Here is a 26,197-nt window from a genome sequence, read left to right on the forward strand (position 1 = left end):
ATCCTGTTCGACCGTCACCATGTCTGCCCCAATCTGGAATGAATGCACCCTAAAATCCCCAGAGGGATTAGAAAGACACACCTGCAAAAAACTGAAAAACTGAAAATGAGAAAGGCAGGAGCCATCAGCATGCACCAGGAAAATGCCAGCAACCTTAGGGTAAACTGCCAGGTATTCCAATGCGTAGTGTATCAGACATAGTTGCCCCTTGCAGGCAGAACGATGCAGAATCTGCAGCTCCAGTCCACTGACTAATATATTCTAAAGGGCCAGAGCGTTGTTATGTGATGAGGACAGCAATTTACTGCTGCAGAAGACCCTGGTCATGGATCTAGCCAGCTGGTGCAGAAGGCCCACCTGAGAAGACCACCCTTCCAGTGAAATTGACATGATTCAGTATCAGTTGGATTTTTCTAAGGGTGCACTTTTTCCTTTTAATGACCCTAGTCAGCAAATGTTGTAGCGTATCCAGTTTATCTACCAGGAGGGTAGACGTGCCCTTTACTGAATCCAGAGAAATCCCTAAGTACACTAAATTAGTGGCAGGGCCTTTGGTTTTTTTATGTACCAGTGGTATTCCTAATTTGCATGCAAGGACCTGAAAATAGGCAAGGTGATGAGCACATGCCGATGTTTCTGTGGCATCCACCCCACCCCCCAAAAAGTCAAGCTAGTGCATCACATAAGAGGATCCAGTGTTCTCTTTTGTTGCCCATTCAAACATGCTAAAGGCCTCAAACATGGCACAAGCATCAGAGCAATCCACAGACATGGCTTTATTTCCCGTTGGATTTAAAATCTAGCAGGCAGAAGTCATCAGGTTGGATAGGCAGCAAACAAAAGGTGGACTGATTATCACATTTTGTCAAAAGCACCCACGGGTTGCGTGACCATATAATGCTAACTGCTTGATCTAAAGAGGAATACCACATGGAGCAAAGCTTTGGGGTGATGGCATCATTCATGGAGGATCCTTTTAGGCAAGACACATGTGATGAATGTCCAAATTTGCCCAGCTCATTTTATAAAAATTTTCCCACACTCCATCCTTTCGAATACCTCTACTGTAATATTCCAGTCTAGGGTATCAAAGGCTTTTTCTATGTCAAAAAAGATTATATCCAGTTTTGATAATATTCTATCACATCCATCAGTACTGTCAAGTACTCTTTTATTTGCTTGCCTGGAAGGAAGCCTGCTTGCCTCTCATGAATCAAATTTGCACCATTAATAATAAATGGAGAAATGATGTCCAGATACAAAGTAAATAGAGGTACAAAAAGAGGTACCCCATTTCCCCATTATTCTTTATTATGGTTCTGGAAATATTAATTAATGATATAAGGGGAAAGAATTTGATTAGAGTTATAGGATTAGAAAAGAAGATGATAAAATTAAAGCATATTCTGACAATCTCTTGATAATCTTGGCACATTGAGAGGAAAGCATACAAATACTCAGTGATAAATTAGATGAATTTGTTAATATTTCAGGACTAAAAGTTAACAAAGATAAATAAAAATGTTGTTAAAATATATATTTCCAGAAGCTCAGAAAACATTGGAAGGAAAATCCAGTTTTTAAATTTTTAAAATTATTAAATATTTAGGGATTAACATAAATTCCAATCTGATATTTTGTCAGAATAAGAAAAAACCTGAAAGAAAATAAATGAAGAAGAGATGGAAGAATTTAAATTTATCTTTATTAGGACAAATCTCAGTTATTCAAATGAACATTTTACAGAGAATTTGATTCCTTTTCCAAAATATACCTATTATAAATTATAACAAACTAAATTGTTGCTAAATATATAACAAAAAGAGCTGGCCAGATTTATATAGCAAGGACTGGAAGCCAAAATAAAACTGAAAACACTTTGTGATGGTAAAGAAAGGGGTGGCTTACAAATACCTATTTAAGAATTTATTTTGAAGCCTCTGCATTGATCTGGTTAAAAGACTGAGTCATATTACAAAATTGGAGACTTTTAAATTTGGAGAGAGATGGAATGACTTATGAATGGGATGGTTATATTTGGTATGGGTAAGAAAAGACAAATAAACATGTGACTCAGGCGAATGTCGCCTGGGGAGAATCACCCCTCCTGCTCCTCCACAATACACCTCTGCTTCTCTCCCCCCTCCCCCGTTATTAGTCAGATGTTATTTTTTATTCTCAACATTCCATCCATGTTACTTATCTTGCTTTTGTTCTGTTCTGCCCTTAGCTTCATGAATCATAAATCTCAACCTAGTGTGTTTGCTTTCAGTTATTGTAGCATAGCAGGGAGTAGCATAGAGAGAATTATAGGGTATGTTCCTGTTAAAAGTTCCTCTTTCCACTTTTGTTGACTGACTGGTTAAAATTGTACTCTACAAGTATCTCTCCATTGAGAAGGTTTTCTTTCGCTATGAGGACTCAAAACCCTTTTATACAACCATTGGCAAAGCTGCTTGCTTTTCTTTCCCCTCGTTGCCAGTACACGTGTATTTAGGTAATCGCAGATAGTGAGGAAGGAGTCTGTTTTGAAGAGCAATAATGGGGAGAGTGCTTAGCAAAGTTTGATGCTCCCTGCACTACTACACTCTATCCTGACTTAAATCATTATGTTGATTATAACCATGCTAATCACTGGAACCATTTTCTAAATGCATTGCAAATGAACACTATATTTTATTTTATACAAGAGGGTTGAAGCACACTCATTTTCTGAAATTCATGGGATGCTTCAGTCTTAAAGATTTTTTTTAAGATTTACTATCCCTTAGTGGAGCTGACCTACATGTTTCTATATGAGTCATTGATCTGGGCATGCTTCCTGACATTAGAGGCATGCCTGCAGCAGTGACTCATGAAAGTCATGTAATTCCACTGTGCCTGCATTGGAGTGATCAAATAATACAATTGTATCCATTGCAGACACATAGCAATTATGCACTTCCAGTTGAGGCTGCCTTGCAAGAAGGCAAAGTTAGAGCTGTGAATTACGTAAAGAAGCAACATAAGAATATAAGAACAAGCCTGCTGGATCAGACCAGAGTCCATCTTGTCCAGCACTCTGCTACTCACAGTGGCCCATCAGATACCTTTGGAGCTCACATGCAGGATGTGAAAACAATGGCCTTCTGTTGCTGCTGCTGCTCCCGAGCACGTGGTCTGCTAAGGCATTTACAATCTCATATCAAGGAGGATCAACATTGGTAGCCATAGATCAACTTCTCCTTCATAAATCTGTCCAAGCCCCTTTTAAAGCTATCCAGGTTAGTGGCCATCACCACCTCCTGTGGCAACATATTGCAAACACCAATCACGCGTTGCATGAATAAATGTTTCCTTTTATTAGTCCTAATTCATCCCCCCAGCATTTTCAATATATGCCCCATGATTTTAGTATTGTGAGAAAGAGAGAAAAATTTCTCTCTGTCAACATTTTCTATCCCATGCATAATTTTATAGACTTCAATCATCTACCCCCCTCAGACGTCTTCTCTCCAAACTGAAGAGTCCCAAGCACTGCAGCCTCTCTTAATAAGGAAGGTGCTCCAATCCCTCAATCATCCTCATTGCCCTTCTCTGCACTTTTTCTATCTCTTTGATATCCTTTTTGAGATGTGGCGGCCAGAACTGAACACTGCTTTATATAAGGGCATGACAATCTTTGCAGTTTTATTCTCAATTCCTTTCCTAATTATCCCCAGCATAGAGTTTGCCTTTTTCACAGCTGCCATGCATTGAGTTGACATTCCCATGGAACTATCAACTAAGACGCCCAAATCCCTTTCCTGGTCTGTGACTGATAGCACTGACCCCTGTAGTGTGTATGTGAAGTTTGGATTTTTTGCCCCTATCTGCATCATTTTGCATTTTGCTACATTGAACTGCATTTGCCATTTCTTAGCCCACTCACCTAATTTATCAAGGTCCACTTGGAGCTCTTCGCAATACTTTGTGGTTCTCACCACACTACATAATTTGGTATCATCCGCAAACTTGGCCACCACGCTACCTACCCCTACTTCCAGATCATTTATGAATAGGTTAAAGAGTATCGGTCCCAAAACAGATCCTTGGGGGACACCACTCCCTACATCTCTCCATTGTCAGAACTTCCCATTTACACCCACCCTTTGCTTCCTGTTTCTCAACCAGTTTTTAATCCATAGGAGGACTTCCCCTCTTATTCCTTGATTGCTGAGTTTTCTCAATAGTCTCTGGTGAGGAACTTTGTCAAAAGCCTTTTGGAAATCCAAGTAGACAATGTCCACTGGTTCCCCCTTATCCACATGCCTGTTTACACCCTCAAAGAACTCTAGTAAGTCTGTAAGGCAGGACTTGCCTCTGCAAAAACCATGCCGACTCTTCCTCAGCAGGTCTTGCTTTTCTACATGTTTTATAATTTTATCTTTACTATTAGATTCTACTAATTTACCAGAAACAGATGTCGAATTGACTGGTCTGTAATTTCCTGGGTCCCCCCTAGATCCTTTCTTAAAGATTCGTGTGACATTGGCCATCTTCCAGTCTTCAGGGATGGAGGTTGATTTCAGAGATAAGTTGCATATTAAAGTGAGAAGATCAGCAATTTCATGCTTGAGCTCTTTAAGAACTCTTGGGTGAATGCAATCTGGGCCAGGGGATTTGGTAGCATTTAGTTTAGTTTCTTTCTTGTCTACCACTATCTTCGCTAGTTCCTCGGATTCACCTCCTAAGAAGCATGGTTCAGGCACAGGTGGCTTCCTCCGGATGGATGTATTTGATCCACAGAAGCATTTAATTTAATTGTTGGGGAGAGGGCACAGCTCTCTTGTGGTATTTTAGTGAGCAGTTACACCATGGATTGCATACTTGTTGGTTACATTAAATATATACTTTCTACTAATTTTTAAAAAGTTAGTAAAAACTATTTTTTCTTCTTTTCTTTTAAAAGATATTTGATTTAATGGATGCCAAGGCCCGTGCTGACTGCATCAAAGAAATAGATCTTCTGAAGGTAAATCTTTGGTTAAAGGTAATGTGCATTGAAGTGCAATTCACCATTTTCCTGTGGACAGTGGAAACAGTTGAGGAATTACTGGTATCCAATAACAAAACCTTTCCACAGAGGTTACAATATAAATGGCTACCAATCAGTCTGGATTTATTAAACTTTGGAATAATATTGATTTCTTAAGTAATGTTTCATACACCTGCAAAGCATTATAGGACAAATTGGCAGAAAGAGAAGACTGCTTAAGAAAATCCCATAGCTGAGCTGCTGTGAAGTATGCTTTCTTTCATAGGTGGAGAGATATACCTTGAATCAACATTCCTTTTTAGTTTTGCCTTGTGATCAGTGTTAAAATTCTGAAGAGATTTAAAAGCAGAGTCGCAGGCTTGCTTAAAACTAGACTTTTCCAAGTCATTTTGGGAAGGTTTTTAAAAAATCTTGTGCAAGCTACCTAGACTCTTCTCATTCACAAAATGCTTGGTTATATGTCTGCCTGAGACATACACTGCCCTTATTTAAACTCTAAAGTGACTCTAGACTAGAGATCCCTAATCTTTTTGAACCCACGGGTGTCTGTGGCATTCTGAATAGGGTGGTGGGCTCCACCACAAATTGGCTGCCACAGAAGGCAAGAGCCAACCACGAAATGTCAAGAAGTGAGGTTATGCATAACTCTTCCTCCATTTTGCTCTGGGAACAAGCTGAGACACAGTTTTTCATCTCCCTTTGCCTTTCCTTGCGGGGCCTTGGCTCATCCTTCCCAATCTTACCCTGCTGTTCTGTCTCTCACCTTACTGACCCTACTGAATTGGTCCCTGCCTTACCAGACCAGGATTTCCCTGACCAGAAACTAGTCACCATCTCTGCCAGGGCAGAGATCATCAGGAAGTTCTCAGCACAAAGAGAAACATGAAAGTGTTGGCAAGAAGTTTTACACTGAAGTGTGAAGCCATGAAAGGTTCAAGTGTAGACAGACAGATCAAGGCAGCATAAACAGAGCCTTACTTCTGCAGGATGCAAGTCTGCAGTATTGATGTATAACTTGTTTTTTTAGTTTATTTGCTTTTGATTACCTGAGGTTTAATTCACATTTGGACCATTTCATAGAAAAAGGAGTTGTGAACCTATCAGTCTTTTAAGCCACAGAATGAATTTAATCAGATATGCTGAAGTGAATTTGATACCAAAAGCTGGATATATGTATTTTTGAGATAGCATATGATTTAATCAGCAAAATTTACTACCTCTCTGTTTTAGAAAGAAAGTTGTGTTAATTTGCTGCTTTATTAATTTGATTTTTATCTGATTCTCCTTCATTATAGCAGGCTCAGAACAGCTTCCAACATGAAAGAAAATTTATAACATATGTAATAAAAGGCACAAATCCTATGTCACTTAACCAAACAAGGGTAGAGCAATTTCAAAAGAGTCCCCCAGCCCCATAACGAAAACATATAACCCCAATCATACCAATAAGATGTATTGGCTGGTGCATTAGTTGGAAGGTACACCATCCAGGTAGCTAAACTCTCCTTGGTGTCCCACATAAGGCCAACAAACCCAATTCCTAAGCTCCTTAGTTTAAGGAGTGTTCTGAAAGACTCCCGGATGAGTAGCACCACCCCCTGACCCTTTGTACGTGACTTATGGAAGGCTGAAAAACCTGGAGAGGCCAGCTCTTTCAAGGCGACCATCTCGTCCTCCTTCACCGAGATCTCAGTTAGGCATACTAGGTCCACTTTATGCTCTGCAAGGTAACTCTGCAGAGTAGTAGTCTTGTGGCTAATGGACCTGGTATTGAACAGTTTCACTAACAGTCTACCTTTCTTGTTGAGACTCAGCTCAGATTCCTTATTGCAGCTGCTGCTGCTGTTGCCGCTGCTGCAGTAGTGTTACAGTACAGTAATATTAACACATAGAGCAGTGATGGCAAACCTTTTCGAGACCAAGTGCCCAAATTGCAACTTAAAAACCTATTGCAAGTGCCAACACTGCAATTTAACCTGAATACTGAGGTTTTAGTCCTGCATGCACCCGCCGCTCTGCCCTGCACTGGTCCAGTGCCTCCACCCCACCCACTCGAGCAGGGGCCAGCTTGCTCTAACCTCCAGCAAGTCCTGCGCGCACTGCTCTGCGCCCCTCTAGCATCTACGCTTCCTAATCCTCTGCCTCCCCTCGGGCAGCAGCCATCCAGAGCACAGGCACCAGGCCCGCCAGTCGAGTCCTTCCTGCTCTCTGTGGGGCGTCGTGCCCAATGGCCCAAGCCAGCCTAGATGTGTGTGGTGGGTGATTTTCTGCCCCCACCCTGCATTATGAACCCTGTGCGTGAGTGCCCACAGAGAGGGCTCTGAGTGCCACCTCTGGCACTCGTGCCATAGGTTCACCATCACTGACATAGAGTGTCCATCCAAGGTGAACCTTATACATCTGATGAAGTTAACTTTGACTCTCAAAAGTTTATGCTGAAATAATTTGATTTGATCTTTGATCTTGGATTTGATCTTTGGGGTGGGGCTGGATAAGGGACATATCTCTGTAAATAGAGGACCATAGTTGGACCATTATGCCCTGAAAGCCTGTTTGAGCATACCAGCCCCTCCATGTATAGGTGTTGGGCTGATTTATGCTTTCCCACAGAGACTTATGGGTCCTATTGATTTCCCAAATACTCTGTGGAATCCATTGTCTCCTGGCGACTCGTTAGGTGAGCTGGAGGAGGACTGGAATGGCTGACTCTTGGAAGACATCAATAAGATTGCTCCCTGACATCCTCTTTGATTTGCCCCCAAACTAATTTCTTGCTATACCGTGGAGTTAAGGAGAAAAAGGAAAGAGCTTAGACGGCTGGAATGAATTGGGTGGAGAACTTGCAACAAAGTGACAGGAACATCTTATAGGATGCTTATGAAAGCCTATGAGATAGCGTTGAAGGCCACAAAAAAGAATATTCTGTGGCCTGCATTGCATTTGCTAGATCTCATCTTGCTCAGTTGTTTAGGGTGATTTGGTTTTTGATAGCCCTGACAGAGAGCCCTCAAATTACTAAGATTTCGAAGGCATATGCAAGCTTTTTTGAAGATACCTTATTGCTTTGTCAGGACTTCCCTGTCAACTTGGAACTGGAGACCCCTTGGAAGTCTTCAGATCCTGCAATGAATCCCATGCCTCTCCCACAATGATATTGGCTGGTACCTGGAAGCTGTGAAACCTACCACTTGTCTCATAGATCTTTGCCCGGCTGGTGAAAACCAGTGGAGACGTGGTACAAACCCCCCAGGGGAATATTATCAATCTGTCCACAGTATTATCAATCTGTCACACATGTGGCTCAGCTGGCATTTTACCATTTTCACCAGGCTAGGCTGCTGGCATCTTATCTGTCTCCATCCAATGCTGTTTTAGTGATCCATGTAACAGAGACCTCCAGATTAGACTACTACAACTCGCTCTTTGCAGGACTGCCCTTGAGACTGCTTCAAAAACTCCAGTTGATTCAAAACACATCTTTTTGAGTCCTTGCTGGGACCCGTGACAGGCACACATCCAGCCAGTGCTCACAAACTCCATTAGCTCCGAGTAGAGTACCAAATCAGATTCAAGGTCTTGGTATTAACCTTTAAAGTCCTAAGCGGTCTGGGGCCTTTGTATCTGCAGGACCACCTCTCCTAATATGTTCCCCAAAGAGTTTTACTTTCAGCAAATAACAACTTCTCATAGTCCTTGACCTGAAAGCTGCATGGTTATCCTCAACCAGGATCAGGGCTTTTTCAGCTCTGGCCTGGTAGAACCCTGTGTCCAGTAAGACCCTGGGAGATTTAGTATAATTTTGCAGGGCCTATCAGACAAAGCTGTTCTACCAAGTTTATGGCTGAGAACAGCAATAGTATCCAACCAGCTGGTGTCTCCTTCCTTCCTTCCTTCCTTCCTTCCTTCCTTCCTTCCTTCCTTCCTTCCTTCCTCCCTCCCTCCCTCCCTCCCTCCCTCCCTCTTTCCTTTTCTAAATTTTGATTGTTTATCCCCTTAGTGGAGGTTAAGGGTGCTGAGATATTAACGAGAATGTTTTATTGATTCTACTGTTATTAATTGATGTTGTAAGCTGCCCTGAACCAGCATGAGAAAGGGTGACCTATAAACTGAAATAAATAAATAAATTGAACTTCTGTTTTATTTATTTTATTGTGTAAATTATAAATAGTATATTGTTGCTATTTGTGTAGTGTACTGCAGAAGTATATTCCTTTTGTTGTTGTTGTGAGGTTCTAGTCTTAAATGAGGGAGGATACTTAAGAGTTGTCATCAAATTAAAGTAATTCCTTATGTGATTATTCAACTATAAATTGAAATACCTGTTTGTTTTTCTAGCAATTGAATCATCCAAATGTAATTAAATACTATGCCTCATTTATTGAAGACAATGAATTAAATATCGTGCTGGAATTAGCAGATGCTGGTGATCTTTCTAGAATGATCAAGGTAGGATTTTTTTACAAAAACCTTAAGAGTTTATTAGTTCTTTATTTGGAATATGTGTAATGTTTTTTAGTATTTAACTTTTTTGCTTTTCATAACTTGGAGTTTAATTCATATTTGGATTACTGCATAGAATGAATTAGAAAAAGGAGTTATGATGCTATTCCCAGTTACAAATGTGTAAATTCCATCCAGACGGTTAAGGCCGGCACATGTGTAACTGACTGCCAAAGTTTGCACCTTATTTACACATGCAGTATGTGAGTGCAAGAAAAGGCAGAAAGGGAGAAGAGATTAATGACTGCACTCCGAATCTGGCATTGGGCCGCCATGGTATATTTTGTCAGTATTTCCATTCTAAATTTTCCCTTTTAAGAATTTTATTGTTATAATTCAGGTGTTATAATTTTAATGTTATAAACTAGCTGCAGGTTAAAATTTTGGCAACAGTAGTTTGAACTCAAAAATACATTTGCTGCAAACCTAGGTACACTGAATCATCACTGCAACCAGTGCTGTCCAACCAACCGATTCCATGCCTTTTTCTTTTGTTATCTGTTGTTTTTATTTTCTTGTATTTTTATACAAACTAGATTTCTGTTTTGTCAGTTCTATGGTGTGTACCGATAGTCTGTAAACCTAAATTAGAAAACAACTTTAGCATCTTGGCCTGGAAAAGAAGTTTGGAGGAATGACATTTTATATTCTATATCACTTCATGGCTCAGTCTAGACAATTGTGATTTGAAGAATAAGACGTAAACTGTGGACTTGTATGTGTCCTCCTCCCAATTCCTGTGGCTTCAACATCAGTTTGTAGGTTTGCACAAACATATTTTGCCAGCGATGTTCAAACCAATGTTACCACTTTGCCCCCACAAGTTATATTTGTTTTGTTCTTAGATGTGATGGCAAACTATGGTTAGCACTGAATACAATTGAAAGTGGAGTCATGCATAAGAGGGAAGGAGGATGTGTCCAAGCCCATTACTTGTTTCTAGTCCTACAAATCATGGTTTCTTCCTCTCCCTTTTTGTAATGTTCTGTGTAATAAAGGAAGTTAGCTCTGACCCACAAGAACTCATTCTGGAATAAATGTTGTTATACTTCAAGTTGCCACAATGCTTTTGTTTCACTGCAACACAATATCCTGGCTATAGCGCAGGAACTGTTTGAACTGAGCCTTAGTGAAGACTTTTAAATAAAATCATTCATAATTTTAGCACACTAAAGTGTGATAATGTTTGGTAAAAACTGCCAATGTAGTCCAGATATTATGGAATATTTCAATAGCCATTAAAGATGTGATGAGAGCTAAAAAAACATCATTCAAGAAGTTCACCATTGGGTGAACTGTATGAAAGTATAATTAGGCAAAATGTGCAGTTTTTAAAAAACTGTCCTATAAGTTAATCAAAAGCAGAAAACAGTATTGTTTTTCTTCAGCTAAATGCAGTAGGTTACTCCAAGAGCTGACATGCATATTTAAGATACTATAACTAAATCAAAATAACTCCAAGGCAATGTAATATTTTAATATATATTGCCTTCTATTGTAAGACCTTTGACCTCCACACCTGCTTATTTTTATTTCTTGTTTGTGTGTGTGATGTATATATAACAAATGTATACTTTTTATTTAGTCCCTACCCTGTGATATAAAAATACTATTTAATAGCAAAGTAGCAGGAATTTTATAGCAAAATAGTAGAAAATTATCTTTGAGCTTTGAAGAATATTCTTTTTTGATTTAACCTAAGACAGTAAAAAATGTGATGGTGTACAGAGTAGCAATGGCCTGGTAGCATTTATAACCAAACTGTATGTATTTTAACTCTGTATGCTTACATTTGCTACACTGATACATCTGTTTTCTCTTTTGAAAATTCCTATTTGACATAGCACTTATTAATATGAGGTGTCTCTCTGGCAGGTTTCATTATGACCTATTGATGCCTTAATTTTACCTGGGGCTGTCAAATCATTAACTTGTAGCCAGTCTCTCTGCCTCGCTTTCAAAATAAGCATCCTGGTATTTTAATATAAATGATATTTTTAAAGATTTGCATTTTTTATAATTTTGAAAATGCACAATCCACCCAGATTCATACAGAGACAAAGGGTACTTTACAGCAATGTCATCACCACTTGGAGACCCATGCAAAGATTAGGTCTGACTATAATTAGATTCTAAAACAAATCCTCCACCTTAATGAGTGCTTAATGAATTCATCAATTAATCTACTGGTGAATCGGAGGAGTACTTTTAATTCTGATTTACCCCAGAGATACCGAATGTCATCCTTTGCAAGTTTTGGTTCCGTTATGCTTCATGGGTATTTCTTACCCATCCCTTTCGTGAGGGTAATTTATGATGTCCTCTTAACACAGGCATCTTGTTTAATATTGTGAACTCAGATTGCTTTTTGAAGTTAATGACAGCCTATCAGGCTATGATTAAATATGTATAAGGTGTCATGATGTATTCATGTTTTCATAGTTCTTGTAGTAAGATCGGCATGAGTTTGTTTTAGGTGTATATGTGGTGGGGAGGAGGGAGGGAGGTGTGAGGAATTCTGCCCCCTTTCTCCTTTTTATATGATCGTTTTAAGAGAAAGGACCTATAACACAATGCAAAGGCCTCACTCTGCTTGCGTTGTTTTTCACATGAGCAGGGTGAAATATGATAATTACATTTAAGAAGCGTGGACTGTATCTTGGAGTCCAGCCAGTATGGATGATAGCAGGTGCCTCTTTGTTAAAGAGCATGAGTGAGTCTTCACCATGGTGTAGTACAATGGAATGCTATGTCCTAATGAGCAAGACAGAATCTGATGTGTAAAAAAATGAATAGGTGAACTTGCAACAATAGGATTAACATTATTAGTGCTTTTAAGAAATTAGCACTTCAAGGAACCTTTTTAACATGTTGCATAGGATTAAGAGCGTGTGTTTGAGCGTAAATCTTCATATCTGAGGTCTGTTTGGCCTAATCTGTTAGAGAAGCCTGTGTACTGTTAAGAAATGTAATCCATTTTAGTATATTTCCATTTCAGTCTGGTTACCAGCCTGGTTTTGTGTTTTAATTGCCTTGGACTTTCAAGTAGAATGATATGAAATGGCTAATAATCAGGGTATATTACTGTTTAATATCCCGGACCTCTCAGCAGCTTTCATTATTGTCAACCATGGTATTTTTCTGGATCATATTGAGAGTTTCAGAGTTAGTGAAATGGTACTCCTGTAATTTCTCTGCCACGTATCACAGCAGTTCTAGAAAGAGGTACTACAGTACTGTATTGCTATGCCTGTGATCCCATGTTTTTTAACATTATATGGAACTTTTGGGTGAGGTCATCCAGATTTTTCCTGTAAGGCAGTGGTTCCCAATCTTTTTTCACTCACATACCCCTTGGCAACCCATTTCCCTAAAATTGTACCCCTATATTAGCAAACCCATTAAGTAATTATTTTGTGTACCCCAACATTTTCTAGTGTGTACCCCTGGGGGCACACATACCCCGGGTTGGGAACCACAGAAGTAAAGCATCATCAATATTTAGATGACATCCAGCTCTATTTGTCTTTTTATCTAGTCCAAGTTGAGTCAGTAGAAATTCTGAATCAGTGCCTGGTGTTTTTATAAGCCATATGGAAGCTGATACATTTAAACTCAGTCCAGAAAAGGTATTGTTGATGGGCATCAAGACTGATAGCAGTACTTTTGTCAACCTTCAATGTCCCAGCAGTTAAGACATTTTCTGTGGGAAACCATCCCTCAAGACTGCCTCGATAGCATTGATTCCAGTATCACAACTTTCTTGGTTCCCTCATCCTCTGTGGCACTGAGAAGTTCATCTGAGCCACCTGCTAAAAAGGCAGAATCAAGGATGAAGCCTAGAGAAAATACTCACTTGGAACTGAAGAAACCAGAGCCTACATAGTTGTTAACCATTAATCAATACTAGAATAAGATGAGATAATCCTCTCTGCCCTGAGCCCAGCTTCGGTTGGGAAGGGTGGGATATAAATTTAATAAAATAAAATAATAATAATTAACACTTTCAGGACATTTCTACTCTCTCTTATGCACCAGATCAGGTTCTAACCGGGAATGGCTGTCTACCTTGACACTATCGCACAGTTCCGATTCCTCAGACATTCACCCCAAAAGTCCCAGAAAACTCAGGAATCTTTGCTGAATCCAAGGAGAATTTCTGTGATTAAGATGAATGTTTTACCCAGAATGTTATTTTTTGTTTCAGACAATCCCTTCAGGTCCAAGTGAGTCTTTTCCTTAGGATTCGTCCTTGATTCTGCCTTCTTAGCAGGTTGTTCAGATGAAATTCTCAGAGCCACAGAGGATGGGAGGGGGGGACGACCAAGATTAATGTCAAGAATGTTAGCAAATGATAATTCCATTTAAGCAATGGCAAGGCAAAAAACAAACAAACTTGGATTAAATATAAAATCTTACAAGATGCCAAGGAAAGAGGAGGATTAAGTTTACCTGATTTGAAATCATATTTTGCTGCCTGTTGCTTGGTTTCATTGAAATAACGGATTCTGTTGAGAAATAGAAGATTACTGGAATTAGAGGGACATGATATGATATTTGAATGGCATCCTATTTATAGTATGTCAAAGTCAATAAGGATTTTAAAAATCATTATATTAGACTTTGCCATTCTGAGAATATGGAACAAATATAAACCCAAGTTGTGTCAAAAACACTGTTATACCTTTCATCACAAGGCGGGAAATGATATTTGAAAATAGATGGTTAACATTTTTGCTTAAGACCAAAAAAATGAAATGATGACTAGGAAAATAAGAAAATGGATATAATATGGAAAAGAGAGAATCCTACTTAATTAGTAATAATAATTAAGAATGACATGAACTATACTTTCATAATTGTAACTAGGGAGCAAGTGGTAAATCTTTAATTGTGCCTATATTTGGCGCAAAGGAAATCCCTTTCCATCCCTTTCCCCCTGTTAGTCTGATTGTCTTTTTTGTTTGTTTGTCTTTTTAAAAGTTTTAATAAAAATTATATGACAAAAAGGAACACTTTTTCAGTGGTTGGATGAGTCTAATATTTGGAGGGATGGATACAACTTTTGGAATCTCACGACTAAAGATTTCTTTGACTGCTGATGCGTCTTTGCCAGGATGGAGCAGTCATTGTCTTATGTCTTTATGTCTTTTACAGCTATATTGCACAGCAGAATAATGCTGTTTCTTTCTGAAATGAATCCTAGGAGTTGGTAAAGATGCTATGCTAACAGCTCCCCCTCCCCCCCAAGTCAACACCCCCTGCTGAATGGTAGATCTCAAGGAGAGAGAGAATTACTATAGAAATAATTATATATGTGCCATCCGACTCTGTCAACAAGATTGTTGTTGATGTTGTTGTTGTGAATTGTAGGATATATAAGTTCTCACTGGAAAAAAACAGTCATTGACAGTTATGCATATTTGCCATGGAATTTGCTTGGATGATCTTGGACAGTATAATCTTGGCCTGACCTGCCTCCCAGAGCTGTTGTGGGGATAGCATGGAGGAAAGAACGATATAAGCTGCTTTGTGTTCCCAGTGGGGAAGAGGTGGAGTAAATAGAATACTAATTGGTATAAATTAGTTCCTTTTTGTGGCCTCTGGCAACAGTAGCACTGGAAATTCACAACCCTGAGCCGGATCATGAATTTACCTACACTTGTATATTTCAAAAGGACACACCCAGCTCTAATAATATCACATATTGCAGTCTCTTCAATTTTTGCCTTTAGTCCCACTGAGTAAGGCCATGAGACTTTAAATACAGCCTACAGCCACCAGCTCACCTTATGAATGTGATGAATAGAGATGCCAGATAATCTAGTTTTGAACCAGGCAATCAAATACTGTGCTGTTCAGAATTTTGTTTTTTTGAGAAAATAACAGACATGTAAGTGTTCAGCATATTGTAGTTAAGGCCCAAGGAAAGTGGCTTTCTGACAAATTCTGCCCTGCTGTGAGCAAGGCTTCAAGGCCTCCTTTGGCTAGCAAATGGGGAGAGGGCATAGTAGAAGCAGGGATGGTTGTCGTCATTTCTCCATCTTGGACTGGTGCAGAGCAACATGCAAAGGAGGAACGTGGACAGCTTATTAAAAAGTATGAGGGAGAATGTTGGCCTTTGAATTATGGATTCAGATTCTTGTATGGGCTACAGAATTGTTGCCATTTTCTCAAACCATAACTTGGCAGGGTGACTTCCCCCACAATTTATGGATCTGAAAAAGCAGCCAATTTGAAACAATTTCTCAATTATAAGAGAAATCGATCCTGTCAGAGTGTGTGGGTGAACGAACAAGAGGCATATAATTATGCCCCTTTGGCTTTATAATGAACAGGGCAGTTGGCTATTTTTTGTGTTTTAGGCCCTGGTGTGTTCAAATGTATTGCATTTCCCCCCATATGCCAAGTTTCTCCTTTGGACTGGTTCACATCTAGGGTGTTTCTCTAATAATTTTTAGCTTCTGTGGCCCTCATGATTTTAGGATTAAGGCTGAAGAATTGAGTGGCCTGAAGCCTCAAGAAAGCCTGAGGCCTTTGTGTAAATTTATCAAAGGCCTAAAGTTTCGAGGCATGCTCCAACCCATCTGACTGGGATGGGAGAAAAGAAAGAAAAGCAGAAGCGAGTCGCTTCTGAGCTTGGACAGAAAACTATATGGCCCTGCACAGGGAGGAAGGGTGTTCAGTTAGGGTTGCCAGTTTTCCAGCTTGGAAAATTCCTGGATATTTGGGGGGCAGATCCTGGGAAGAGGAGGAACTTCATAAGTTATAATGACATCGAATTCGCCCTCCAAAGTAGTCATTTTCTCCTGGAGAAGTGATCTCTGTAATCTGGAGATCAGTTGTCATTCTGGGAGATCTCCAGATGCTACCTGGAAAATGGCAACCCTCTGTTCAGTCCCTGAAGCTGAGCATTAGTGAGGCTATTTTTAAAGGGAGTTGATGCCTTGTTCTTCTTCACGAAGTGCTTTTTGAAAGCTGCTTTCAGTGCGTACAGATGGAAGGACCCAGGCAATCAAATATTCCAGCGGGGGCATCAAAACAAAGAGAGATGGGTTCCACCCTGTGTGCATATGTCTTAATGTATGATATGAAGTATGATTCTTGCCTTGTGACAAAATTGGTCCTTTATCATTAGGAAAGGAAGGAGATACAAGATCTTATCTCACAGTCACTGTATTCTCCAAGTCAGCCCACAAATTGGACAGGATGACTACAGCCTTGCAGATAATATTATGCCCCTTTGGTTTTATAATGAACACTGGTGGGCAGTTAGCTCTTCTGTGTGCTTTAGGGCCACAGTCTCCAGACTCTGCCATAGATGGCTATCATTGAAACCCTAAACATATTTATACCCTTTAAAACCCTTTGACTTTAATGGACTAAGTCTTAGAGGGATGTAGAATTTCAGTGAATGTTTTCCACAATTTTCAGTGTATTCTATGGGGTTTGTTTAATCAGTGTTTTGTTGGTGTATTGAAGTCATCGCAATATGATTTTACTTGTGAGGAAAAGATTGCTTTTTGTATACACCCTGATATTGTACCATCCCACAGCAAATCTGGACATCAGAAGTGCATTCTATATGTTCCAGAGCATCTTGGGATAGGTAAACTGTGAAAAATCTAAATATAGGAAGCCCCATAAGAGATGGGAGGTTTTTTTTGATAGCAGGAGAAGTTTGTTTAAAAGTACATCATTAAAATCTTTTCAGGATTCATTTTTAAAACAAGGAAGTGTATGTTTTATATGCATATACTTGAAGTTGTGTATTTGTTTTTAAATGAAAAGAAACCTGGTCTCTATCTTCTTGTTGACATCAAACGATCCTCTGATATGCAAATCTCAGCTACAGGGAGAACAGATACACAGAGTTTGTTTGGATTCAATCCAGGTCTGACTGAAGGCAGCATTTAAGGAACTGGCACTCAAGTACTGCCTCATTTGAGCTTTAAAAATACTGTGAGAAGTAAACACACACACACACACACACACACACACACGTATCTTTTACTTTGTCTTGTGCATCATATCATATTGGGGGCAGTGCAGTTGTAATATTATTCTCTCCCAACTTCAGTTCATGAGTCTACAGGATTCTATGGTCTCCCTCCCTCCTGTATCTTTTCTAGTGCAAGTCTCCTTACCCATCTGGATACCCTTAATTGCAGTGGGCAGTGAACTCCTAAGAGCCATCTGTGGGGACGCTCCCAGCCATGAGCAAAAGGACCAGGGAAAGATGTTCAAAAACCAGGTCCCTGCTTACCTGTCAGTATGTCATTGCACGTTTGGATAGAGCCTCTGACCTTATTGTGCTGATGGGCAGCCACTGTGGAGCTGTGCTGGCACTCAAGAGTGGTAGAATGGCACTGGAGGCCTGGCTGTGGTGACTGGTGCTTATTCTAATGTATCTCTGAGATATATTGGTGTGGTAAGTCAGCTACCTGCGCTGATTCCCCGCCCCTCGGCCCCGGATTTCACTCTAAATGTTAACCTAATGCTAATATTAACCACAGTGAAAATGTACTTCTTATAAACAGGTTTCAAACTTGATTTCACATCAGAGACCTTTGTTAACATTTACCACTGTTAAAGTAGCGTAGTGGTTAAGTGCTTGCACTGCCACTCACACAGTCAGGAGTTCGAGCCCCTGTGGGTCAGATATCCTGGTAGCTGACTCATGGTCAACTCAGCCATCCATCCATTCTTGGTCGGTAAATGAGTACCTAGCTTATAGCTAGGGGGTAAACAATAGCCGGGGAAAGAAATGGCAAACTACCCCACAAAAGTGGCCTGCCTATAAAATCACTGCTCGCAGTGGTACCCCAGGGTCGGATATGACCTTTTTTTACCACTATTGAGGATGTGGGAAAGGAGCAGCAAAGAGGAGAGGAATGATTTGGCGTGCATGGAAAAAGCAATTCTTTAATTGACCTTTGATTTCTTCATTACACAGAAAGGATGTAGCACCATTACCTGAGTAACTGCCATTACAGCAGAAAGCTAGCATGTTAGAACTTGGATAGGTCTGAGGTTGCCAACAAGTCTGACGAAATGGGTTCTGTCCCTTGAACAGAGGTTTAACATGTGGAAATGGACAGCTGATGCTTTCCTTGGCATGTAGGTAAATAAAATCCTATTGAGCCTCTTTGAAAGGAATGGGACCTATTTTTCAAGACCAAGCAACCATGGCTAGATCTTTGATTCTTGGTCTGCTGCCTTTCTGCCTGCAAGGTGTTTTCAGATAAAGAAATTCTATTCCCTGTGACTTGTAAAAGGACTGTGCCATGTGCTTTTTCTGATTGTTTGAATCTGATCCTAGTTCCACAGAAACCAATATTGCATCCAAATACATATATTTAGGTTCAGAGTGTGTTTAATGGCACTGAGTAGGAATATTGGGAGGATGATGGGCCAGGCTGTGTTGCTTTAAGGACATATGTTGCCAGTGGAATTTACAAGACGCTTGTTTCAAATATTGGTTGCCTCAATTAATGCACAGCTGTTAATTTCCTCTTCCACATCCTGCTGAACCTTGTTCTGTCAAGCAGAGGAAAGCATCACCTAAAGAGGATAGATTGGTGGCAGATGGATGGACAGCAGTTTTCTTCTCAGTTTGAACATCTCTGACAGCCGCCTCACACCTGCCAAGTTTGCAAGATTGTTGAGTTGGCAGCCTTACAGGTTCTTAGCCTACAGTAAAAGAGAAACTGCAGTTGTTTTGCTATCCTGGAATTACAATATGTGAAATAAATTTTTTATAGATGTATATGTCTATATCTGGCAAGATAGATGTAGCTTACTATTAAATATTACATGAGAGTCAGTGCACTGTAGTAGATATTGTTTCGGCTTTGGACTGGGGAGGTCCAGGTTCAAATCTTTGCCCAACTATAAAGCTCATTATGGCTCAGTGCAGACATTGTACAAGACCATAATTTTAATTGAACTGGCTATGATTAATATGAAAGCAGGCTATTCCACTAACTGTAATTTGCTAAGGTCTGTCAAACCTGTATCTGAAGGTAGGGGATCAGCTCAGACATAACACAAAACTGTGACCTATTTTACCTGTGGTTAATTAGCAGGACCAGGATTGGGTCTGCAGTTGATCAGTGAGTCCTGGCTTGGCTTGGCAAATCCTGGCTTCAGTGCTGCTGCTTTCCCCCTCCCCCAACTCCTGCAAAAGATCGGGAAATTATCCACACCTGTCTCACATCACCCAACCAATGATAGTGCCTCATTGTATCACCACCTTGCTTCCCACTGACTGTCAGTACTAGCCATGTGAGGACTCAGACACTTCTCTTGGAACAGCAATGAGCTTCCAGACCATTCCCCACCCCACTTGGGGGCTAGCTAAGGAAAGCTGTGAATTCAGTTTGGTTTCAAAATGTTTAACTGTAGTTGTGTGTGATTAATAAATGCAGACATCCTGACTTAATCCTTGTTAATTTTGTTGTTTAAATAAAATGTTCCTTGGTCTTCTAGGAAGGCAATGAAACCAGTATTTGTTGAGGTAACCTGAGATCTGAGCAATCATTTGTAAGATGAATCATGGTTTAACAATCTAACCATAGTAAAACTAAACCATATTTTAAAAATAAGCCTCATATAATGTGTCAGAGATGTGGACCCAGTAGATGTTTCTCAGGCAAACTTAATTCATAGGGTCGATATGAAGAGGGAGTAGACCAAGGCCCATTATGCATGGAATGCTTACTTCAGGGCTCTTCACTGCACAGTGAGGTTGTAGTGGGGTCTCCTTGTGTTTCTCTGTTTACAGGTGAGGAGGCAATCACTGCACAGCTTGTTTATTGAACTCTCCGGTCTGCTTTTACTGGTTCTCTTAACTCTACCCATTAGCTCACTCTTAAAGGCACAGATCTCATCACACCTGGTTGTCGCAAAATTGCTGTCTCTGTAAAACCCATTAAGTTACTGTTATATCAATATTGCTGTTATTGTAGTTATAGGAATGTTATAGCCCTTTAAAAAAACACCATGAAAGAGGCAAAGCAATTCCTTTGCCCACATGCTGTTGAAGAAGGGGCCCATGTCCTAGAGCTGATATTCTCTCCTTCTACCCTACACAAACACACATACACACCCACAAACACACACTTCCTGCTGCTGCTGCCGCAGGAGAGAGAGGCTTGTTGTTTTCATATTCCCGTATTAGATTTATCATTATTTTGATAGATCAAATATGGTACAAATGCTTGAAGTTGAAATTCAGTTTTTAAAACCCTCCCCATCATTGGGGAGAGCAGAAGTAGAGCGGGAGAGATGGGGTGAAGCCAAAAAGACTCCCTTCTTGTACTACCCATAGAAATGCCAACTTGTCCCTGGAATGCAAGTGAGCACCAAACAACCCCTACATCTGCTCTCTGCCACCCCTGCAGTGCGTGTGTGGAAGAATTCATACTGTCCCTGGAAAAGGGGGGGGGGCTGAGTACATAGAAGCACTTGGTGTGTAACGGGACCATTCTCTGTTATTATTATATTGAGATACTGATATGTCGATATGAGAATTTTAAGGTCTGCCTGTTTTGCTTAAGCCTGTGTGGTTGAGTGTTTTCTTTGACTTCCACTTGCTGGATATCAAAATATGCTGGCAGGATGAGTAGGAAGCATGAAGGAGCCAGCAACAGGGAAGAGGGGTTAGGGGGCAGTGTGGATGGCAGTGCAAGGAACTTGGAAGGGTGAAGCTAGGTAGGCTGACTGAGGGTGGATGGAAAATGCCTGTGGCAAATCTGCTCTTCTCTGGTGTCAAAGCAAATTAAAGTTGTGCTAAAAGTGGGATCACTTGCTGCAGAGAGAATGGAAAGTAAAAGTAGGGCTCAAGTAAATACATCCGTACAAGAAATCTTGCCTCAATGGACATTCGCTCCTGCAGTTCAGCAGACATCTGGTGCATATATAGTACTATGTGCTCTTTGAAAGAAGGGCAAATAATTTCTTTTAAAATTGTCTGCAGTTTATTTGTGAGGGGAATGGATTTCCATTCTATGTGGCTGAAACTGGTGCCTTCAATGAAGATAGTTTCAGCTGTGTTGCTCTGCAGTGGAACTGCTGGATTCAGGTCCAGTGGTGCCTTAGAGACCACCATGATTTTTGGGGTGTAAGCTTTCAAGAGTCAAAGTTCAATTTATCAGCTAAAGCTTGAATCTAGCTGTTCTACTGCAGACTAGTATTGTTACCCTCTGAAACTATCTGCATATTATGTTATAGTTCAGAAGCTCCAAAGGGAAAGCAAGGTATTGATGGCGATGCAACTTAAAGTAGGTTACAAAATATGAGGGACAGAACTTTGATGACTATTACTATTCTCAGAGCCACTGTGGTGTAATATAATGAGAATATTGAACAAGACCTGGGGTTCAGATCAGTGTGAAAGTCACTGTGGAACCTTTGGCCAGTCGTTATCTCTTAGCCAAACCTACCTAACAGGGCTGTTGTGATGAAATAGGATCACAAATGCTTCCCTGAACTCCTGGGTAAAAGGGCAGGATTAAAATATACCAACTAAATCGTAGGCTTTCTATGTATTATTAGAAAGTCAGCCCTTGGTCTTCCCTTTAGGACTGAGTTGGCCTTTTCAGACACAGGTGTTTCTCTCTCTCTCAAATAAGGTAAAAAGGTTCTGGAGGAACTTCCTTTTTCCCAATGAAACACAAATTTCCCTCTTGATTACTTTAACCATTTTTGTTTCAATTGATAATAATTTTCAGCTTGTAATATTTAAGCATGTCATTGTTTTTCCATGTTAGTATACTCACCAACCCAGATTTCAAATTTCTTCTTTTCATTTTTAAAGCATTTTAAGAAACAGAAGCGACTGATTCCTGAAAGGACCGTTTGGAAATATTTTGTTCAGCTGTGCAGCGCCTTAGAGCATATGCATTCGCGGCGTGTCATGCATCGAGGTAACTTACTTGTGTTAAACTAACATAGCATAAGGATGGTAACTGGGGGGAGGGGGAGGAAGGCACTGTAACCATGTGCAGAAATCTATTTTACTGTAGGAATCAGTGACCAATATTTTATGGCTGAGTAGAACAGTAATGGGTAGATGCCAGAAATCAAACCTGTAATCTTCTTCATGCAAAGCTGATATTCTGCCACTGAACCTGCTTTATCCCTTTGCCTTCCTCCTCTGCAGAAAACTGTTTTTCTGTTTTCCTTTGGGAAGATTAGAAAATACAGTTAAAATGAACAATCTACATTTCAATTATATACTATTTTGTATGCTGGTAATTCTCAATAGGTTTACTACTTATTTGTAAACATGTATTTGTTTGTGAGATATAACAGGTATTACCAATCTTGGAAGGGTTCTTTTTTTAACTTTAAGTCTCCCCAATAATTAAAAAAAATTGCCTGCAGTACAAACTCAAGAGAAGGAAACCTGGGTTTCCTCCATAACTGACAGGGGAGAAGAGCTTTTACCCCACTCTCCACCCCCACCCCCGCATGAGTCTGCACTCACAGGAGGGACTTGAGAAGCAAGGGAGGTATTTGATAGGCTCTCAGATGTTGCACAGTGCTTAGTGTTAAAATCTTGTTGAATACAAAACAACAGGCCCTGGCTGGGTGTGAAAAGTATCTGAAATGTCATTTTTGGACTATCGGAAATAAGTCTAATATGATCAGCCAGCTACATTTTACTTATGGAAATCAAATTATTGACCAGATAATACTATTTCATCTTTCCAATGTGACACACCCCAAAATGCATTTCATTGTCCGTTGGATTGAAAAATAAATTATGTACAAAATAAGCAGAGTACACCTGCCTTTCATGAATTTTGAAAAATTCAAACTTTTCAGGAGTATGTTCCCTGTTCAAGATCCACTGAGCACAATCACCAAGTGTAAACTTTGATTCTTTAAACGATTTTTAATCACCACATCTAAGAACGTTGAATTTTAAACTGGCCATGCTTAGTGAACAATATCTGGGTGATTATAAGGGAAGGAAGTACAAGCAGTATTGTTGCTGGAGTCTTCTACAGACAGCCTGACTAGGGTGAGGAGGAATGCTGGAGGAAGCTTCAGGGCTTAGGGTGGAGACCTTAGGGAGAAGTGACCAAATCCTCCTTGAATTCCTTTTACTGTGCGTGGCCAAGGAAATTCATAGCCAGACATGTGTGTGAGATTTTAGTAGGATGAACTTTAATGAACTTAGAGGCATGATGATGTAATTCCGTGGGCAAGAATGCTGGAAGGGAAAGGAGCAAGTGAAGGATGGGCTCTCCATTCATTCCATTCAATAGCCTTTATTGGCATCACTGTTTTAGAACTCTTAGGGCTCTTGCAATCTCACACCATCACTAATCAGCAAGATGAAAATGGGATAGAGGATCCAAGAATCCAATGTAGATGAGCAGAAAACTCCATGATGAGCTAAGGAAAAAAAGGGAAATGTTCAAGAAACGGAGAAAAGGATATACCTCTAAAGAAGAGTATCTGGGGGTTGCTAGGTACTGTAGATCAGCCATCAGAGAGGCCAAAGCTCACAGTGAGCTGAGGCTGGCCAGGGAGGCTCGCTACAGCAAGAAAAGCTTCTTTAGATATGTGAGGAGCAAACACAAAGTAAAAGAGGTAATATGTACACTGTTGGGTGAAAACTCTGACAAAGGACAGAGAGAAAGCAGAAAGGCTCAGTGTGTATTTTGTCTCCGTTTTTTCCCCTGGAGAAAAGAACAGGCTAGATGACAGTAGTCCAGACATGGTGTCTGGGCTGCTGGTTGACATGGACAGAGAGGTCTGTGATTATCGGAAGGACTTGATAATCTGGGGAAATCAGCATGGATTTGTCCCCAACAGGTCCTGCACAGCCAACCTCGTTTCCTTCCTTGATTGAGTGATGGACTTATTGGATCATGGGAAAACCATTGAGATGATTTCCTGGATTTCAGTAAAACTTTTGACTAGTTTCCCCATCTGATGGGTAAACCAGAGGACTTCAGACTGTAGGATAATTAAGTGGAAAAGGAACCAGTTGGAGAACTAACTGGAGGGAGGTGCCCAGTGGAGTGCCACTGGGCTCGGTTCAGGGCCCGGTACTTTTCAATATTTTTTAAAATTATATAGATGGGGGAGGGACTACTTGCTAGATACAAATGACACCAAATTGGAAGGTGTAGCAAACACCCCAGAAGATAGAGATAAAATTCAGTGAGATCAGAATACACCGGAAAAGTGAGCAGGTTATGAACAGGATGCAGTTCTCAAGGATATCTGGAGCTCTACATTTGGGTAGCAACAGCACACATATTGGATGGGAGTTACACTTCTGTGTAGCAGTGTATGTGAACAAGATCTTGGGGTGTGGGTGGACTGTAAGTGAAATATGAGCAGTCATTGTGCTGCAAAAAAGGCCAATTTAGTCTTGGAGTGTATCAACAGAGGCATAATATCCAAATCACAAGATGACATAGTCCAGTCATAGACCACACTGGTCAGTCCACACCTGGAGAATTGTGTGCAGTTCTGGAGACCTCACTTCAAAAAGGATGTGGACAGAATAGTGCAAGTGCAGAAGAGAGCAATAAGGCTCATCGGGAATGGAGACCAAGCCCTATAAGGAAAGGCTGAGGGAATTGGGACTATTTAGTCTGGTGAAGATGAGCTTGAGGAGTGACATGATTTCTCTCTTTAAGTATTTGAAAGGCTGTCACTTAGAGGAGGGCAGGGAGCTGTTCCTGTTGGCAGCAGAGGATAGGACTCGCAATAATGGGTATAAATTACAAACGGAAAGGTAATGGTTGGACATTTTTACAGTAGTAGTTCAGCAGCAGAACTTGCTTCCTAGGGAGGCAGTGAGATCCTACTATCTGGCAGTCTTCAAGTGGTGGCTGGACAAATTCTTGTCAGGGATGCTCTAGGCCAGTGGTGGCAAACCATGCTGGCAAGGGCTGATGGGAATTGTAGTCCATGAACATCTGGAATGCCATAGGTTCGCCACCACGGCTCTAGGCTGATCTTGCATTGAGTGGGAGGTTGGGCTAGATGGGCTGAATAGCCCCTTGCAACTCTGTTATTATTCAGATCCTGAGATGGCACCCAGGAGAGTGGGGGTGTACATTCCCCATAAGGAAAGGTATGATCACCTCTTTCAGGACAGTTAGAGTTTTCCCCTCCTCAGTGGAAATGTTTATCTTCAGTTTGGTCAGCGTGGCCAACTTTGCTTGACTAGTCAATACCAACCAGATAAGTCAGTGATTGAGCACACATGTCGAATGTCACATCTTTCCAAATGCTCTGCCTGCACCAATCAAAACTGATACAAACAAACCAGATGACTAGAGATCCTGAACACCCGCTTACTGTCTAACTCAGAGTGGATGCCAGCAATTTTTTATTTGCTCAATGCTTAACAACAAACAAGTCACAAAATTAGATTACTGATCATACATTATTTATAATGTTGCAGTTGGTGGATTTTCCTCTGTCATGTATTTTTTTTAAAAAAAAATTCTCTCTTTACAGACATTAAGCCTGCAAATGTGTTCATTACAGCTACAGGAGTAGTAAAACTTGGAGACCTTGGACTGGGAAGATTTTTTAGCTCCAAAACCACAGCTGCGCATTCTTTAGGTCAGAGAGAGTTTCATGACTTTCATAACGATGTGTGGAAATTAATTTCATAAATGAAAAGTGGAAGTAATTAAA

At 40.4% G+C, this 26,197-nt stretch overlaps 1 protein-coding gene across 1 annotated transcript in view; it reads left to right on the top strand.

Moving 5' to 3' along the window:
• The window catches only part of NEK7 (NIMA related kinase 7), a 104,108-nt gene that overhangs the window by 53,581 nt on the left and 24,330 nt on the right, over positions 1–26,197 (top strand). Inside the window, exons 4-7 of the mRNA XM_048496751.1 lie at positions 4,931–4,993; positions 9,353–9,463; positions 22,338–22,446; positions 26,015–26,122. Coding sequence (XP_048352708.1) covers positions 4,931–4,993; positions 9,353–9,463; positions 22,338–22,446; positions 26,015–26,122 — 391 coding nt within the window. The remainder of the gene's footprint in view (positions 1–4,930; positions 4,994–9,352; positions 9,464–22,337; positions 22,447–26,014; positions 26,123–26,197) is intronic.

This window comes from Sphaerodactylus townsendi, linkage group LG05, assembly GCF_021028975.2.
Source record: "Sphaerodactylus townsendi isolate TG3544 linkage group LG05, MPM_Stown_v2.3, whole genome shotgun sequence".
Lineage (NCBI taxonomy): Eukaryota > Metazoa > Chordata > Lepidosauria > Squamata > Sphaerodactylidae > Sphaerodactylus > Sphaerodactylus townsendi.